General features: G+C 50.6%; 5 protein-coding genes across 5 annotated transcripts; 2 read left to right on the top strand and 3 right to left on the bottom strand.

Moving 5' to 3' along the window:
- Nucleotides 1-4,263: 4,263 nt before the first annotated feature.
- On the bottom strand, nt 4,264-7,734 carry PpBr36_04671 (uncharacterized protein; the record flags this gene model as incomplete). The annotated part of the gene is made up of 3 exons (XM_029891830.1): nt 4,264-6,085; nt 6,156-7,201; nt 7,270-7,734. 3 exons carry the CDS (start codon nt 7,732-7,734, stop codon nt 4,264-4,266), a joined length of 3,333 nt encoding a protein of 1,110 aa, XP_029749802.1.
- A 1,160-nt stretch (nt 7,735-8,894) lies between these two features.
- PpBr36_04670 (uncharacterized protein) lies at nt 8,895-9,848 on the top strand (the record flags this gene model as incomplete). Its single annotated transcript, XM_029891829.1, has 1 exon — nt 8,895-9,848. One exon carries the CDS (start codon nt 8,895-8,897, stop codon nt 9,846-9,848), a length of 954 nt encoding a protein of 317 aa, XP_029749803.1.
- A 280-nt stretch (nt 9,849-10,128) lies between these two features.
- Nucleotides 10,129-11,328, bottom strand: PpBr36_04669 (uncharacterized protein; the record flags this gene model as incomplete). Its single annotated transcript, XM_029891828.1, has 1 exon — nt 10,129-11,328. One exon carries the CDS (start codon nt 11,326-11,328, stop codon nt 10,129-10,131), a length of 1,200 nt encoding a protein of 399 aa, XP_029749011.1.
- Nucleotides 11,329-12,622: 1,294 nt separating this feature from the next.
- Nucleotides 12,623-15,129, bottom strand: PpBr36_04668 (uncharacterized protein; the record flags this gene model as incomplete). Its single annotated transcript, XM_029891827.1, has 7 exons — nt 12,623-12,710; nt 12,796-13,124; nt 13,211-13,417; nt 13,544-13,550; nt 13,624-13,654; nt 13,726-14,265; nt 14,346-15,129. 7 exons carry the CDS (start codon nt 15,127-15,129, stop codon nt 12,623-12,625), a joined length of 1,986 nt encoding a protein of 661 aa, XP_029749010.1.
- A 3,173-nt stretch (nt 15,130-18,302) lies between these two features.
- PpBr36_04667 (uncharacterized protein) lies at nt 18,303-18,814 on the top strand (the record flags this gene model as incomplete). Its single annotated transcript, XM_029891826.1, has 2 exons — nt 18,303-18,424; nt 18,727-18,814. The coding sequence occupies 2 exons, from the start codon at nt 18,303-18,305 to the stop codon at nt 18,812-18,814; spliced, it is 210 nt and encodes a 69-aa protein (XP_029749003.1).
- Between the last annotated feature and the right edge of the window lie 149 nt (nt 18,815-18,963).

Below are 18,963 nucleotides of genomic sequence, written 5' to 3'. Positions count from 1 at the left end.
GTGAGTAGTAGTGGTATGTGGGTGGCTACCTAATTACCTTATGGTACAAAGGCATGCATGCGACCAAGCTTCGAGGGTTCAAGTGCGGCCGTCATGAAAGAACAGGGAATGACTTTGTGGAGAGGATAAGATCAGCACGACCAATGCGATGCCATGCGATGCAATGCAATAATAAAATAGAATAGAAATTTCAAGAGCTTGGTCGATTTCTGTTGCACGCCAGTGCGCCTGTGCCCTTTCTTAGAATAGGTAGGGCGGGCGGTTTTGCAAGAGTCGAGCAATGAAAACCCTCCTTGCCGGAGGATATTTTAATTAGAAATTGCCCAACCAACTGCCATGCTCACAACATGAGGTTGTTTTGTGCCTGTAACTTAGCACCACACCGCAAACATTACAAGCCGCGGGCCCCACTTTGACTTGGGATTGCGCGCTCATGAACCCCGAATTGGATGGACCAGGGGTAAACCACTTGGCAGGGCAGGGCAGGGCAGGGCAGGGCAGTGGAGTGGATGCAACGAGCAGGCACCTTCCTCGATTCATCAAACCGGCAGACATTAGAGCACGGTCAAAGGTGGCAGAGTTACAGGGTGTATGTATTCCACTCCTGAACTTGTGCAGATTCGCGGTGAAGGCAGAGAGAAATGCATGGCATGGGATTTGGTGAGGCCATAATATGAAGCGACAAACAAACCTTGTACTGTATCTAATTATCACACCCTGTAGCAAACTTGTCGCTCATCTGCAGAGTCCAAACGTCAATGTGACCAGGATTTATGGCGCAATATACTACTGTATTTGTACTGTGATTGCACAGGATCAGATTAAACATGGCGACGTCCTTCACATCCAGGCACAAGTAGAAATTAGCCCAAAGAATTGCATCTGCAGTACCACTATGACTTAGGCAAGAGGTAAGGTTAGCTCGAGGAGGGAGGCAAGGGGCAATTACCTACCAAAGGTATGCAAGGACTCTCTGTGAGAAGATGTACCTACCGTATTGTGCGCTGGTTTCTCCCAGGTTCCGTCGTTTTTTTCCCCCTCGTCTTTTCTCCTATTGGGCCCCTTGTCCAAAACAAATAACCCCACAGAATATGGCCAAATGGCCCACTACCTTGCTAGTCAAGCTACGGTAGTCTAGACTTAACCACCACCAACAAAGTACCTACTACTGAAGCTACTGTACCTAATGATAGAGGTTGTGCACATTTGTACAACATGTAACATGTATCAATAGACTGAACGGCGGCTCAACTTACAGAACTTACAGGTATGCCATTAGTTGGTCGAGAGTCTAGAACTTTGAGATCAGCGAACTTGCAGGATGTTTATTTTTGTACCCATGTTAGGGCGCCTGATGGTGACCTGTTTGGACCCCAAGTCTTGAAACCAAAATGACCATCTCGACTACCGGCCCCTACAGCATACAATAATACATCAACCAGGTATGTAAATGGGCAGTCATCCCTCAAGACGAAGCACATACATACCTACTACATAAACTCCCTTGCTTCCCAACATTTTGAGTCCGGCCGTGGTTACTATGCAGTGGCCGGTGGAAAGAGATACTTTTTCCCCAAGTGGTTGTTTATTTCTCTCCGATTGCCTCAAGCGAGCCTTTTAATCTCCACTTCCGGCAGCTTGTCATTGTATCTTAGCTTTGATATGCAGCTCTGCGAACGGATGTTTGCTCATAATCATCCAACAATTTCCAAAACAGCGTTGACATGCCTGTCAGCAGCCGCGCCATCCGTCAGCGCCTTGCCGCGTGCTTCCCTCCCAAAGCAACCGTAGCGATGGACATCAAAGGGTCCCTGTCAACCATACACCCTCCGAAAGTACCGATCTGGGCCAAACAAGGATCTGAAATAAGGCGGGGCGAATTCCCATTATTATTCTTTTTCCTTGTTTAATGGATGCCCAATGCCCCTCCGCATTCCGCATGCCCTTTGGGCTTACAGTACACATTATACTACACGATTTACAGTTGTGTCTAGAGCTAAATTGGGAGAGCGGAACAGGTTCAAAAATGATAATAATAACAATAATCACAACAAGAAGAAAAAGGACACTTTAGAATAAACACCAGGGATGGGATGCGCTAATCAACTTGAAACGATCCATGGGTGACGCCACGGAATCACCGCTTTCTTCTCTGTCGCAGCAATCTCGAAGGAGTGGAACCAAGGGAAGCCTACTTCGTTCCGAAGTAACGCTTTCCACAAACCGTTGAAATTCCTTACATAAAGGTTGATATTTCGATGGCTAAAGTTATGTAACTCTTTTTTTTTTTAACAGAAAAAAAAAAGTGTTGAACAATAACGTTAGAAAAATGGGCGGGAGGGCAAAGGCACAAACATCAAATTTCGCCAACGTACTACCCCAAAAAAAACCCATCAGGGAAGCTCCTGGGACGTATCCCTGGGCGTTTCAAAACAATGATCAACTCAACCGCACCCCCTTGTCCGCCTTGCCGAAGCGATTCCCAGACTGGTTGTTTGCATGAATGATGGTCCAATCCTTTTCCGCCTTCCGTTTCTAGGTATAGGATGAGGAACCATCATTGGAGAGGGGGGGGGGGAATCAGACGTGCAAACAAGCTCAACCGGGTGTGCGCCATCAAGCGCCTCTGGTGTGCGACTTGGAATGACTTCTCTGATTAGTTACGGAGTAAGGTGGGCTGTGTCGCCTGCCGGGGTGATGGATCACTGAACCCATATCGCTCTCTCTCTCACTCTACAAATCTGCGTCATGTACGACCCGCCGACCCCTTGTAAGGAAGAAGGCAAAGAACTTTTTTTTTCTTTTTCGGGTTGGCGGGCTAGTTACGCATCAAGCCTAGGGCCGTTTCAGAACTGCCCGCAGAGATGCAAGGCGTTCAAAATAGGTAGGTATGTGTTCACATTTCAAATCGGGATTGTCTGACAAAAGCCCGGCATCGCGACCGAGTGGCTACATGATATATGTGGTACACGTTACGGAAGTTCAGTAATAACACAATACAAAAATTTGACTGCATGGGATGAGCCGGGCAATCCAAGTTCCAAACTTGCCATCAGGTACCTGGGTTCTTGGGGAAGGTGTAGAACCCCGTGCCCGAAAACCTTGTGCGGAAACAGCCGTGGTCACCTGAATTCAAAGCCAACAAGTTCTGGGCTCATCCTTTCATTGATCCTTTATTTTGTTCCACCTCCCTAGAATACCTGCTATCGTGATGACAAGGACATCAGAAAACATAAAAAAAGATAACGGGGACAACCGCTGTTTTGAAGGGACAATCGTGCGCTCCATGGCCCTGGTCCTGGGCCGAATGACGACAAGAATATGTCAAGTTCTGCAGGAACCCGTCAATGCTCTTGTCTAGCCGCATGGATTTGTGGTTCAGCAGAAGTCCAGATCTAGAATTGACTAGTACCTCTGTTGGAAATAGCATTCCTTCTAAATTCCTTTATACTTCCAATTAGTAAAAGTGTTTTGACTCATTCACCTGTACGAATAAAGCTTTGGGTTACTTCCTATCAAAAGTCACTGTTCGTCCGGTTTGCCTGTGCATCGATCTGCACTGTCATGTCGAGACATGTAGTTACTAAACTAAAAGGTCATCAAGCAGCTACATCATGCCGTTAGTGTATCTGTGATCGTCCAACCGTGGCAAACCGTTTCGTTTTCTCTGCAACACGGAGTCATACCCAGCGTAGATCTAATACAGAATAGAGCACGGGGCTGTATTATTGGGGATCGTCATAGACTAAACATGTCTCTTGAGCCCTTGGCTAGAGATATGTCTCAATAATTACATCAGGTCAAGAGTCGGTCTACGTGGCGACCACCTTGGAAGTAATGTCGGTCACGAAATCGCACAGCCTATGCAAATCTCAGTCAAGTGTTCCTATATTTTAACTACCCAAGCTTGCATTGGCCCTGTTTAGTAGTTACAATGAATAACCAGCAAGCCTACTCTGACATGTACCTGAGAATGGAACGAGATTTTTAGTCGAAGAAATTCAGGTTGACGAGAAGTCGCCTTGATGCCGATACAGCCAGTCCACCACCCAGCATAAAATTCCAAACGCCAAACAAACACTTTGCAGTCCTACTTTTACCACCTGCCCGGTATCGCCTTGTATATCTTACCAGCCAACGCTTCACCGGGTGCAAAACAAGAAAAGAGATAGGAAAGACGAAACATTACAATAGTATAATGGCGCCGCCATAGAGAGTGAAGAGAGAAGGCGAGTTTTGGGTATGTGTGTTGCGCCGTGCAAATCAAATGACAGTCGCGGTGACAGCTGCTGACAGTCCGTTACTGGCTGCGGCATCATGCTCGCGCTGCCTTTTTACGATGTAGTAGGTGATGAGGCTCTTGGGGTCTTCCTTGACCCCCTTAATGGTGTCCCAGAAGCGTGTATCACCCACACGGGCATGGAGGGCAACACATAACTGGACCGCATCCATCCGCACGCCAGACTCATGGCTGTCAAGGCAGCGCGCGGCCAACCCGCTCAGGGCGGCAAGTTCAGATTCAGTCGGATGAAAATCCGGACGCGCATCAACAACTTCCCTGAGAACGTGCAAACCCATGGTGAGCGATCGGCAACCCCTCGCGTCCATCTCGACGCCCTGCAGCGCCTGTGTCAGAACTACGACCATTTCCGAAGGGTCGCCTACAGTCACAAGCTCGTCTGCCAGTAGCTCCATGCCTGAGACTATATGTGTACGAGCTTCGTATACTCCTCTTGCCTCAAGTAGGGACTCGAGGGCGTGAGATACATGAGGCTGAAAGTTGTCGCGGGCCCTCTTCAGAAGGAGCTTGATAGTAGCAAGAATCTGTGCCTTGACATCCGGTACCTTCTCAGTGGGGATCTCGCTGAGTGGAGACTGCAGAAAATCAAACAGTCCCAGGAGTAGTGCTTCAAACTTGTCGTCGGTGAAAGAAAACTTGTTGTCTCGCACAACCGTCTGAAGCTTGCGGAAGCCATGTACGTCGAGATTGTGGGCCCTTATTTTGGAGATTCCGCTGTCCAGGAGGCGTGCATACTGTTTGGTTTTGTCTAGCGGGCCACCGTCCGTGCTGGTGACACCGGAGTCAGGTTCAACAGGACGAACGAGGTTTGCGGCGTCCTCGTTAATCGGGATATCCTCGAGAACAGGCCGTGTTAGCATCGGCTTAGGCGAAGGTTCGTCCACTGTAAAGGGATCTTCATACACCTTGACCGGCCGTTGCGGTGTATCAGGAGGTGTACTCGTCCTTGATTCTGGTCTAGTCTCTTGCTGTTCCGTTTCTGGTTCCTGAATGGGTCCTGCCGGAACGGGATGGACTGCCGGCGCGGGAGACGCAGGCATTGGCGAAGCCAAGGTTCTAGCCGGGCTTGGTGCTTCAACTGGCTTAGACGGGCTACTTTCACGAAGAGTGCGAGCAACTGAGGTGGGCTTTGGTTTTGCTGGACTCGCTCGAGGCGAAGGAGCAACCGCCTTACTGGCAGCAGACTTTGGCCTCGATGGCGAGGGCACATTTGGCTCACTGGCTGACGACATATGACCCGGTCGAGTTCTCGGGGCGGTCCTCTTAGGAGACGCTGCGAAAGTCTTGGGTGTCACTGCATTCGACCTTGTTTTCTCTGGTGGGCTGTTCTGCTCCAATGATGCCGTATCATGTGTCCTCACAGAGTAGGGGCCAGCCGTAGCAGGTCTTGCTGCCAGCTCTGGTCTCTTTCTGCCAGGCCGCACTGGGGCCACCGAAAGGCTATTTGATCCGTTGGAATTGTGTGCCTCCGGCTGCTGCTTTTGGCGGACAGGGGGTTTGGCAGCAGTAGTTGACGTAGTAGTAGCAGAGGAGGCTGAAGATGCAGTCCTGACAGGCGAGAAATGTGCCATAGCGGATCCAGGCCTTGCCGGTAGATTTTTTGAAGCCAGAGCCCTTTTTTGTGCCAACATGGCCTCTCTCAGAGATGGTTTGGAGGCAGTCATGGTACTCCTAGAAAGACCCATGCCAGGCCGGGCACCACCCGCGGCCGGCTTGGGCGAGCTGGTGTTTCCGGAGCTCTTTTGCAACAGCTTTTTGGCCGTGGCATCCAGATCTTCCATAATCCTGAGGGTAACAGTCAGCGAAATCGAACCAAGCAAACAAACCTCTGGAAGGGGAAAAATTCAAAACTTACGCCTCCGCTCTCGCGGGCCATATTTCGTTAAAAGTCCAGTACGTGACTCTCATCTTCTCTCTCACCAATGGATTGGAATCAGCAAGTCCCTTCTTGATGCACTTCTCGACTAACTCAAGCCCTCCGTGGTGTTCGATATGTGACTTGTGCTGGGCCTCCTTGCTGAGCAGTGTCTTCAACCATCCAGTGGCATAAGTTCGCGGTTGCACGTTCTTGTCCTGGCAAGCGAACCATATGTGCTGCGCAATCCTGGTGTTGTAAGTGACCTTTGAAATGATGGTGTCCACCGTGACATTGGCCAGCTGAGAGCTGATCTTTTTGGTCGCAGCGCAAAGCTTAATGAAAGTCTGCATAAGAATCTCCACCATAGGGTCTATACCAGGACCGTAGGCAAGAGCCAGCTCTTGGATAAGACTGCAACCCTCCTTGGAAAGACTTGTTCTCAATGAAGTAACAGCTTTGATAATACCGTCCAAAAGCCCACGCACGCCGCCGAGGAACGCGTCATGGAAGTCTGAGACAGCGTTACCCGCCAACAGTCGCCTGAGCTTCTTAATGCTTTCTTCACGCTGCAACCAGTTCTGCTCCGTCTCCTTGCCCTCAAAATAAAGGTGCATCTCCTTGATGATATCATCTAATTCTCTTTGGGTGTTAACATAGGTGGGATCGACGGTTTCTGGTTTGCTGTCGAGAAGACCGGGGGTAACGGGACGTTCAATGCCAGCCGACGTCGTGCTTGCGGAAAGATTCGCGCGTGTTGATCGCGTAGATTCGGCACGGGAGGCTGGTCGAGCATCGACATCCGAGGGTGCCGCCGAGAGCGACGCGGGGACGAGTTCTTTAACAATGGCCTGCTCGATCGCAGGGCGCACTTTGAAATTCTTAAGCTGCTTCTTCAAATCTGACTTGGCGGCATTTGGCGCATTTCGAAACAACTCTATCACGGTGGTTTTTGCCGCGTCTCGAACTGCTGCATCGGCATCTTCGAGTAAATCCATAAGGGTAGGAACATAGGCGCGGAACTGGAGCCCATGTTCTTGGTGCATCTGAACAGCTAGTTAGAGAAAGAAGACTCTCGATCACAACAAAGATAGAGAGGGGAAACGGCACTCACCTGAAGAAGCCAATGTAGACTTGCTTCCTTAGCTCTGGGGTTCTTACCCACCATGGCTACGTTACGAATCACCCGCTCGACTTCTGCAGGTGTGGCTTTGTACATAGTTATGAGCGACTGCGTAGCAACTGTCCTGAACTTTTCCTTCTGATCCCCAAGCTTTTCTACGAGCAGCGGCAATAGTCGGACAGCTTCTTTGGTGAGATACTTGGGCTCTTGTCGTGACATTCGTGTTATGAGGTGGTTGAGGCCGGTGAAACCGGCGTTGACCAGGACGGCATGCTGGGCGGTAGATGCAATGCGCAGGGCCTCAAAGACCGGTACGACACAGTTATCAGGCACATTGTGCTGCTTGATGCTGGACTTGACCGCATTTACTTGCTGGACTTTGGCGTCGACCGAGACGTCCTTGCGAAGTATGGCGATGAGGCTGGACACCTGGTCCTCATCAAGCTTTTCGGCCATATCTCCTAGGTCGCGCTGAGATGGTCGAGCTGTTTCCTGATCCTAGCTGAAGATGGGCGTCTGGAAGAAAGAATGATGGTTACGGTACGGGTCAGCTCGTTTTGCTCATGCGAGGCCGAGAGCGGCCAGGGATTATTTGCCGCGGCAGAGACGGCACTCGGACTTGGTGTAAAGATCAGGGGAAATCTTACCAGGCAGCAAAAGTCTTCGGCGATTGTTTCTTGTAAAGGTGGCGCAGGAGGCGATTGTAGAGCATTTGGTTTGATGGCGGTTCAGTTCGTTGTTGCAGGGACAGAAAATGTCCGAAAGTGGCCTGGGTTTTTCTTCTCATCAAGATCGCAACTTTGAGGTTGGGGTCTGCCCGACCGATCATAAACACAAACGCCCAAGTAATCCACACACAAACCGTGTCGGGTTGCCAGGGGACGTGCACCTCTGGGACAGGGGTGAGTGACATCCCTGTTGACCAGCATTAGTAACATCGTAAACTTGATCGCCCCCACACGTGCTCCAAAGCAGCGCGGGGTACTCACAATGTCGTCGAGATCAAGCCCAAGATCAATGAGCTTGAATGTTTGTTTTGGTAAGTCAAGCGAGGTTTGTTCTTTAGAGGAACAAAGAAACTAGTTGTAATTTATACTCCATCCAAGATATCACTGCATGGTAATTGTATTATAGTAATTATATTCGAACCTACCACCAAGCGTTCGTATGTAGCCCTGAAGGTTATGACGGAGTTTATTGACCGAATGATTTTGAATTGACAACATTGACAGGGCTTGCCTACAGAAAGCTACATACCTTGCTTGCGTACCCTCCTTTCCATGCTGGGAGGGCTAGACTTTTGGCGAATAGTCGTAGAAGCATCTGGGTTACATCCCACCAGGTATTTCCTGCGGCGCATTTCGGACCGCGCAATGAGGCGGTACTCTTCTTTCGTCATCCATTTTTAGCTCTGTTGTTTGACGCCTTGCACTTCATGATTTACTTTCTTTGGTAAGCTGTGTGGGTCCACGTCAATCTGTCCCCGCGCAACCAAGCATCAGGGCCCTACCTCCCTTCCATCCATGCAGTTGCATACCAGGTACATAAGCTATCTACTGTAGATCCATTGGATTCGATACTGCACAGCTACCCAGTCAATTCTCTCTTGCGCCATCATGGTCAATCCGAGGACAAACAGGGATCAGACCTCAGCGGTTCGCGACCCAAACGTCCTGTTCCAGCTGCCCATGTCTGCCGCTGGCGATGAACAGAGGACGGCGGCGGCGGCGGCGGCAGCCCCACCATCGCCCTCTGCGACCGTGGCGCCCTCGGACAACACAAACATCGCCGGCGAAGATGACCAACCTCATTCCCCAACCCCCTCCTGCTCATCCTCCTTTTCGTCAACCTTCCCACTTCCTACGCTCCGCCTCGAGGTCCGCGACGTGCTGCACCCTGGCGCTCACCGCTTCCTCTCCCGCATCGACGCCTCCACCACCCTCCCAACGGCCGTCGGCAACGTGCAGCGCATACTGTACAACACCCCCAAGGATCACACCACGCACCTACCACCTACGCGCTCCGTGACGCTTATTTTGCGTGACATGGATGGAGTCGCCTACACCACCGGCAGCGAGCTCGACTCGGACCACAAGGAGATTCACTTTTCGCTACATTACATCGAGAGCATCCGCAAGCGGGACAAGTGCAGCGAGGACGGCGACGATGGGATCGCGCATGAGATCGTCGGCGTCATCACCCACGAGCTGGTGCACTGCTACCAGTGGGATGCCAGGGGCACCTGCCCAGGCGGCCTGATCGAGGGTATCGCCGACTTTGTGCGGCTGCGGTGCGGTCTGTCACCTCCCCACTGGGAAAAGGACCTGGATGGGAGCTGGGACCGCGGATATCAGCACACGGCCTATTTCCTTGATTACCTGGAGCGCCGCTTTGGTGACGGGACAGTCCGCAAGATCAACGAAGGGTTGAGGGCTCGTAAGTACGAGGAGAAGCGCTTTTGGACCGAGATGGTCGGGCGCCCGGTCGAGCAGCTATGGGGAGATTATGTGAAGGCGTCCAAATGTGATGAAGCTTCAGCAATAGTAGAAACAGCCGAGGCCGTTGCGTAACAGTATGCCATCACGTCGGTTCCAGAAATGTATATCCATAGCACAGTACCCATGTGAAGCCTGTCTACCACTTGAGTAATTGCGTCCAAGTGCATTTATTCGACACATATCCCTATCCTAAACTTCAATAAACTTTAATCCGAGAAAAACTCCCATTCCTGTGACCTTGAACTCCATGTGAATAAATACAAAACACAAAACATAACTCGGCAGACAGTGAGAGTAGCGTGTGCTATAGTGTATCTCATTTGAAAATGAACAAACAATCTCCAATATTGAGTTAAGCATGAACGGGGCCGACGTCATGCTCGCTGACTACACTGCCAACCTCGCTCCAACTGACAGGGGTAGGGATGTTGTCCTCATCATCGCTGACAAGATCATAAGATGCATGAGATTTGGTATCGGCGCCTCGAGCGGATGTGGTTTCATTCCCAACGCCCTGTGGGGCGCTGATGACCGACATGGAGTCGGTTGGGGTAAGGGCACCTTCCGACACCATTTCGGCCTCTGAAAGTGGCGCCTCGGGGGTTGTCGGCAAGGGTGAGTAGAATCCCTGTGTCGAGTTCTGCGAGCCCTGTGCCCATGCCTGTATGCTGGCATACGCATCACGAGCGCCCTCGTTATCGACGCTATGAGTGTCCTCGGATTTGCTGGATTCGAAATCCATGGTCAGGCTGGACTCGGAACGGGCCTTGACCTCCTGCTCAAGCCGCTCAACGTGCTGTTGCGCATCGAAGAGAATTGTGGCGATGTTGTGGTCGGCCGAGGTAGGAGCCACAAAGGCAGCTTGGGATGGCGATGTGGGGGCAGTGGCGTTGTAAATGTCGCTCATGGCCTCATCCTTCTCTGGCGACATGGACCTTGCATTGGCGGCGAAGTTGTCATCATCCGTGTCGATTCCGTGTTCATCAGAGAAGGGGTTCGCGCTAAAGAATGACGAGTTGAGCCCACGAACACCCTCGGAGCCGCCTCCCCGGCGACGGACCAGGCCCTCGTCGTTCGGCCGAGGGTCAGCGCCGGTGTTGAGAACGTAGGTCCCTTGCTCGCCCGTCTTGTCACGCTGAAGGAAGCTGTCAAACGTGGTCGAACTATAGATTGAGTTGCGCTGGAATGACGACTCCTCGTCTTCGGCCTGCTTCTCATTGACCGCCTTTTCTTGCTGTTTCTCCAGACGCACAGCGTTCCAGTACATCAGCTCATCTCGCTGCCTCCTCTTGGTCTCCTCATCGGCATCAACGCCGGCATCAGCACGAGACTGAAGGAATCCATCGGCATCCTCAGGCCTGTTAAACCGAGGCTCACGTTCGTCGGGTTGTATGCCATCGCCGAGTGAATGGAGAGCGATTGCAATTCTGCGTCTTAGGTCGTCGGCCATTCGACGAAACTCGGGGTTTTCGTACACGGCATAGGCGGCCGCTACGGCCACCGATACGGCGACCACGCCCACTGATATTGCAGCATGGTTAATAGGAGGCATCGCGGCTGCTTTCTTTAAATCGATTTAAGAGTATTGAGTGTCGAGTGGATCTGGGGAAATGCTGATATACAATCGCCCCTAACCTGAACAACGGCAGTGGGGTTTGGTTTTGATGATTTTGTGGGCTAATTACTCGCCAAAGCATGTAACCAAGGGGAATTATTGGGGAACAAAGAACGCTTGCAAGAGCTTCAAAAGGAAAAGTGCAAGATGCAGCAAAATCAAATAAAAAAAAAAACTACTGAATTGGGTGGCCTTAGAGGTAGGGCAAGAAAAAGGATTGCGTAGGCCCCGGATCATTCAAGCAGCCAGTTGTCGCCACCTAGAGTTGGAGTCCTCTTTGCTGGGTACTTAGGGTGGCGGTATGTAGGAGGTTTTGCATGCTTGCCTCATTTGGGGTCGAAGCGGGGTAGCACCACTGAGTGAAATGGATGGGTTGGTAACGGAGCAAACATGGTCTGGATCAACTGCTCAAGACAAATAAAACCCATCGACGCCTTGTGCCAGAAAGGGTTGGTTGGACGGGGCGTGGAGATGGTCGATCATTTGGTGCCAATTCTGGGTGTGGGGAGGGCAAATCAGCTAGCTGGCCGTACCTTTCGCTGCAAGTGGCATCGGCATCTCTGTCTGGTTTGGGTTATTCAGGTGACCCGCAACGGTGGTTCAATTTGCTTTTTGCTGAAAGAAAGTCGGGATATTGTCGACGCCGATTCTCGGCTCGGACTTGCGCTATGTTGATGCCAACATTAGAAGTAGAGGTTGAGATGTTGGTGTCGAGGTAAGATTGTGACACTGAGCAAGGGAGTGTGGGAGATGCCAAGTTTGTTCGCAGTTGGAGGTCAGGTGAACTCTTAAACCGGGGGATCTTGCTCTTAATGGGTTGAGTTTGCGGCTGGTAGGCCTAAGCATCTTCCCTCAGGCATCTACCGCGGGACTCTGTCCAATGGATTACGCGGCGCCGTAACAAGCGTCCAACGCGCATCCAACCCATTGGTGTTTTCACAAGATATTTTGAGAGCACGAGATTACATGCGGCCAAGGAAACTTTTATTTTCCTCGTGTTCGATTTAGCGGCTCTCCAGCAGTCATCAAGCCTCAACTCTATAATTATAAATGCTCGCTATATATATTGAAGCAGTAAAACAAAACAATTGCCGTGTGATCCAAGCAAATTAGCACCGCTATATCTTCTATCAGATGACAAAAAACTAACTCCAGGTCTTTAAATCAAGTCATCAGGCACAACCAAGCCAGGCATTTATATTCTGGTAACAGACAAACCGTGATTTTTTTTCTAGTTTGAAGCATTCCGATTTTCTGCGTCACGTACAGCACGGTTCCAATCGTACCAACGAAGATAGGAATATTCAACAACCATGACACTAGCAAAGGAAGCAAAGCCCAAAAATGTCAGCAAAACTCATTTGTTAAGAATGACGGTCAGTGTAGGCTCATGGCTCAACTCACACAGCAAGACCAATCGTGACACCAAACCACAAGCCCTTGAGCTCCCATCCAAGTCCGAGAGCGGTCGCAAAAGAGATTGGCAGCGCGATGGCGTAGTACGAAATGATGTTCGAGTAACCAGCAAACTCCTGTTGGCCCAGACCTCGAAGTAGACCCTGGGAGATTGCGCATACGGCGTCGAAGAACTGCAGCACCACAATGATGGGCATTGTGCGTGCAACTATCTCAATAACCTCGGGGTCTTTCGTAAAAAGAAGTGGCAGCTGCCATCGGAATACGGACAAGATTGTCGTGTTGAAGAGACCGATAATGATACCGGCAACGATTGCCTAGCAGAAAATTACCGATGATTGTTAGCTATTAGGATTTGTTTCTCTCCATGCAGACTGTCAAGAGATCTCCTAGATCCACTTACAACTGTGGCTGTAATCTTTGCCGCGTCGGCAAGCTTCGCACCGATCAAGTTGGCAACGCGCGTTGAAACTGCAACAGAAAGCGGGAAAGGGATCTGGTACGTAGTGGCGGCAAGGGTCATAATGACACTCTGCGCAGCCAGCTGGGATGTGCCGAAGCGGCCTGATGTAAGTGTCAGGATCTCAAAGGCAAGCCATTCCGCCTCCACCTGTCCGCGAGTGTCTCGTTAGCTCTTCACTCTCCTTCACTGCCATTGTGTTTTGGTTGTTTAGAAAGGCGCTCTTCTCGAGCAACACGAGACACAACGGAAACTTGTGTGGTGAAATGCACGAACCATGATCCTGCAGAAATATGCCAGTTAGTATGTGTATGAAGGCACTGACATTTGTGTATCTATCGGTATTTCCAACTTACATTCCAGGGATAGCAAGACGAATCATCGGACCTGCACCAAAAGCAGTGGTTAGCTTCCTTCACGCAGATACGTCACGCCGGTACATATCGTGAGAATCGTACCCCAATTTGTGAAGGCTCGCTTCGAGAAGCCACCCCAGCACTGATATCCGTCCACGAAACGAACGTACAGAAACAGCAGGATAGGCTGAAGATTCTGCGTGATCACGACGGATACGGGAGCACCAACGAAGCCCCATCCCAGCTTCCAAACCAAGAGCCAATTGATAAACATGTTGAGCGGCGCCGCAATCATTAGACAATAGGTAGTCGCATGGAAAAGCCCCTGTGCTTGAACGAAACGCTTCGAGGCTTCAAAGACGGCATACGCGGGCATGCTAAATATGCAGATGCGAAGGTAAAGCCCAGCCAGCTCGGCACTCGGTCGGGCTATGCCGAACTTGACCAGAAGTTCGGCGGCGTGCAACCACAATATCCCAATTGGGAACAGGAGCAAAAGCAAAAACGCAGTCATACGCTGAAGCTGCAGCCCTACTAGGTGCTTATGGCCGGAGCCATAGGCCTGCGCGCACAATGTATCGAGTGAGGTCGCCAGCCCCTGGATTGGAGCATAGCATAGAATATTTGCACTCATCGTGGCCACTGTTTATAAGAGTTTGCGTAAGAACATGTTCGACCACATGCTGCAGAGCTTCAGGTGTATATCGTGATCATTGACTCACAGCTGACAGCCCCAAGCTCTACTTTGCCAATCCTCCCAACAGCCAAGATACTAGTTATGTTGACGGAATACTGCAGGAGAAATGTGACGACAAGAGAGCGGGAATACACTGCCAATGTCTTGGCCTCCCGCTGCCATGTCGTCTTGATGTGACCAGCTGCAACAGCTGCTTCCCATGTCTCGCTGAGATGACCAGTCTCAGCCGCAGTGGCAGACGAGGAAAGACGCCGGGGTGCATCACCACCACCACCACCCCCAAGGAGCGGTGATTCCTCAGTGGGGATGCCATACAAATCAGGTCCCGCCTCTTCGTCGGACCCGCTGGGCCTCGGCACCTTGGTGCTGAAGAAACGCTTCCGCAGTCGTCCTAGCAAGCCGAGCTGTTCAGGCTGGGAGTGTTTTGGCGGGAGGATATAGTTATCTCTGAGGAGGCTCCTCTCCGCATCCAGGGACTGCTTCCACTCCTCCCGTGTGAGGATGCTATCCTCAACGTTCTGTGTCGCCAGCACGGGGCGCGCAGTGCCAAAAGCTATGCCGCTCGGCCGTCGGTACATCAATGGGTTTTCACCCTCAACGTCGGAGTCCGAAGCACAAGGGCCAAGACCATCGGCTTCGGCAGCCCCGAGATCCTCATCGTCCGAACATGCCGCAAGATCCCTCGCGATGACCTCCTGAGCAATCGGTGATGAAGATCGAAACGAGGCGACGAATGAGGCCGGAAAGTCGTGACTCGAGCTGCCCGGGTTTTTGGAGGAGCCCCCCGGGATCGACCTGCTTGTGGACATTTCCGTTGATTTTTCGGTATTTTGGTGGACGATGGGGCGGGATTTTCCTCTCTCTCTCTCTCTTTTTTTTTTGGGTTATGCGCTAATAATGGCGGTGTGTCCCCGCTCATAAACNNGGGTTGTGGAAATGAACAACAGAACAGAACGAGTCCTAAGGAAACACAGGCGAGCCAACACAGTTATTGTCGCGCAAAAAAACGGTTATCATGCACAGACTAGATTTACCGAGAACACCAACCGCGCGACTGCACGATGGTAGTTCAGAAAACAGCAAAAGCAATTCATTTCACGTGCATTAGAGACGAATAACAGTGCAGCACCAAATGACTTGTCACCCAAAGGGCATGGGTCACCTATGGAGCAACCATTGGTGGTGTATGAATGCGTGCAGCAAACTAAAAGGGCGGGTGGCGGGTTATCGGGTCAAGCTGCTCCTTGCTGCTTTTCTGCCGATGGTCCCTTTGCCGACATTGGAGAATCAGAATTCTTGCCGGCGAAGGCGAGTGCCAACTCGATTCAAGAGGGCTCGCCCCCATCCAAGAGTCAATCAAGTACGAAGTATGTATGTAGATCTTGGGCCATCTGCCAGTCTGGCGGGTGGAATCTACCATACGGCAAAATGCTGTGCAATGGAGAATTATCGGTCCGTGTTAATGGAGAAGTTGAAGATACCAACGAACAAGCAAGCCACGTTGGGGCAGATGCAACTCCAATTAACTTACTTCATGGGTCCTCGAGTAAGTTGTGGAGACACGTCAATGGGCGATATCGGGCTGGGCGCTGGAGATCAAGGGCACTACTGGTAAAGGGCCGACTGCCCATGGAGCCCGAAAGGATATGAAAAGTTTACACGCAGTAATTACATATAACACACGGTAGGTACCCGATTTGCTTGGCATGCCGCGATAGTATTTCACAAAACCGCAATTTGAAACCCCAAGGTTGAGTGTGGTTTTGCAAATCCGTGTGGCGGCACTGATTCCGGGCCTAGATCAATCATGAAAAGCATGGTACATGGCTGCTCGTGTAGCCTCAATTGTCGCCGTAACTCCATGTATTTGCTGTTGGTTGGGGCATCACCAGGCGCGCCAAGAATCTTGGCTCGCTTCACGCCTGATGAATCAAACTTGCACAAAGGCTGTGCTGTCAGGCGTTCATGACGAATGCTTATGTGCTTTTCGGCTGATAAAAATAACAAAGTTGATGCGCCTTGATACTACTTTTGTGGGGGTGCTGCTAGACTTGATCGATCTTTTCGCACAGTTGTGATACAATCGATGTTCCTTGTCTGATCTGAGGACAAGATCCGCACCGACGACAACCCATAAAGTGTACCGGCATTATCTTCTCAGCTCGTTTCAAACACTGGATGGCGGTTATAATTGACCAAAGAGTTGGGCGATTACTGATGATTGATATGGATAGGGCGGGGGCGCGGACTGAAGTGAGGCTGGCCGGTGAGATACTGTGGGCAGGGTAATGTAGTGTTCACCCAGAACTTGGGATGCTAGATAGAGTTTCGGAGTAGCTCATGCTCTGTATGCGCTTGGCGATTCTAGAAGCAGAGGTCACCCAACCAACTGTCATTTGTTTTCATTTTCATCTGGGTTTGAAGTCTGTTTATTCAGCGGCTGCCGGCGTGGCGAGTTGTGCAAGGTGCCATTCGGCAAATGCCTAAAAAGAAGCAAAAGTAAAGCAAACAAACCAGTGGCTTAGACTTGTACCAGAAAAAGCCACCCACTCTGCTGGATGCAAGTTACACCAGCTAGGCAGACAACCAGGTAGATCAACGGCTCCTTGTTAAATTTGTGCTTTGGTATAAATGTGGCATTTTGCAATATCACCTCGCTGCGCCTCGAAGACTATCAGCGAGGCGAAAAAGAAAAAGAAAAAAAAAAACCATCCCAATTGCTCAAGTAGAACAAAATGACGACAAATTATTCACCCCATCGATGTCACTGTCCGATACCGACAGTTGTTTCGGTGTTATTGCAGGGTCTGGGATATGTCGGTATAAGTCAAGAGGATTCGTTCATTTTGTCTTGCTGTTGTCTCACGCAGAGCCACAGCCAGTGAAGAGCCTGGTCGAATTTCCCTTCTAGGCAAGTTGGCAGACCCCTGCGAAATTCTGCAGCTGGGCCGTCTTGGCTCCAAGCATCTCAACTGCAGTAGTACGTGAGTACGTACAGTCTATTCAATTTTGTGTTTTGTTTGACTTTCTTTTTCATCACCGCTCATCATGTTGCACCCAAGGGTGAATGTTTGCCCCGACATTAAGGTCTTGGCCGTACGTACACTTCTTGTTTTGACAAATGTAATTAGATTCGGGCTATCCTCCCCGAGATTGGCGAATCGCGAGACCAGGGATGCGGATGCGGACTTCGGTGCCAACTAGCAGGTATATACTCCGCGCATGTACCTGGGGCAAGCTTGGTGTGCAATAGCAAAAAAAGTACTTCTACGGTACGTACTGTGATAAAGAGCTGCCTGTTTATTAATGCTAGATAATGCGTAGCAAGGTGTGGCGGACAGGACTGGCCTGCCGGTGGGGCGTCTATCGATAGATTCTGTGGGAACTTGAAATGCAAAAGTAATGGAAACGGTAGGGCTTTCCCGGGTACCTCCAGGGAGAGGATGCAGGAGGAAAAAAACCACTCATCCGACTTTGGATAATAAAGTGACATGGCAAACATTTCCGGGGAAAGCTGGCCAAACCCAATTTGGATGGCAACAACAATACGTCGTGCTTCTACCGCCTTGGTAACGACTCAACGAATGCTGCACCTCCCAAAAATGGCGATCTGCCTAGGCTCACCCCCTTTCTTCCCTTCTCCGTAGGTAAAAAGTACCTAGAAACCAGTCCAGTACGTACCCCTTTGGACCCTACCCAACCCCAGTCTCAAGGTTCGATCGAGCCCTTCATATCACGTTTTGAGGGCCCGCGGAATAGCATCACACTGTGAGCGATTTCCAATGAATATAAGAAGCCGAGTTCCTGCCCTCCCCTCCTTCTCCTTTCTAGTTCCTCCACACCAATCTTAAAAGACACTACCAGGGGCATATAAATCATTTCTCGCAGATTCAAGTTACAAAGGAGCCGTTCTCTGAACCACACTCTCCAATAATAGTCGAACACTTTCAACCCAAATACACAACCTACTACCGCCATCAAGATGCCTCACCAAACCTCCACCAACGACCTCAAATCCGTCCTCGACAGCCGCCCTTGCGAGTTCAAGATCAAGGCTGGTGGTGCAACATGGAAGGCTGTCGTCCACTCTGACCGCGCCGCATAGTAAGTGATATTTGTCTGAGTCTGTTGTTCTTCCCCCACACCCCCTTGCAGACACCCAAATAAGCAACGGCACCAGGCCTCCTTTGGAAGACCTTTATAAAAAATAAAAAAATAAAAAAATAAAATGCGCCCAGAGAATCCCGTTTCTCTTGGCATTTGTTTGCCAAGCCAAAGTTTGCCGATCAAAGGCCAAGTTCTGAGCGGCCTAGCGACCAATAAGCACCAACAACAAAAACCTTGTTTGTGCCGAACCTGCCTGGGATGGTTTGGACGAGACTGACATGGCATTTGAATTTTTCTAGTGATCGCGTCAAGGCCCAGCGCATCAACTCTGGTTCGTCTGTGTCGTCGGGGAGCTCCAGCGGTGCCTCTTCCACCAAGTCGACATGAGGCTAGTTTCGGCTCGTGTTCAACAACTCGCCAGCAATCTAAAGCTGAAGGCTTGGCGGTCTGATCGCTATAGATATGCACAGACACGGGATGAGAAGAGACACGAAGAAAAAAAAAACAATGAGAACGACGAGATCTTGCATTGCGCA

This window comes from Pyricularia pennisetigena, chromosome 6 (assembly GCF_004337985.1).
Source record: "Pyricularia pennisetigena strain Br36 chromosome 6, whole genome shotgun sequence".
Classification (NCBI taxonomy): Eukaryota; Fungi; Ascomycota; class Sordariomycetes; order Magnaporthales; family Pyriculariaceae; genus Pyricularia; species Pyricularia pennisetigena.
This window is presented reverse-complemented; position numbering and strand designations above follow the sequence as displayed.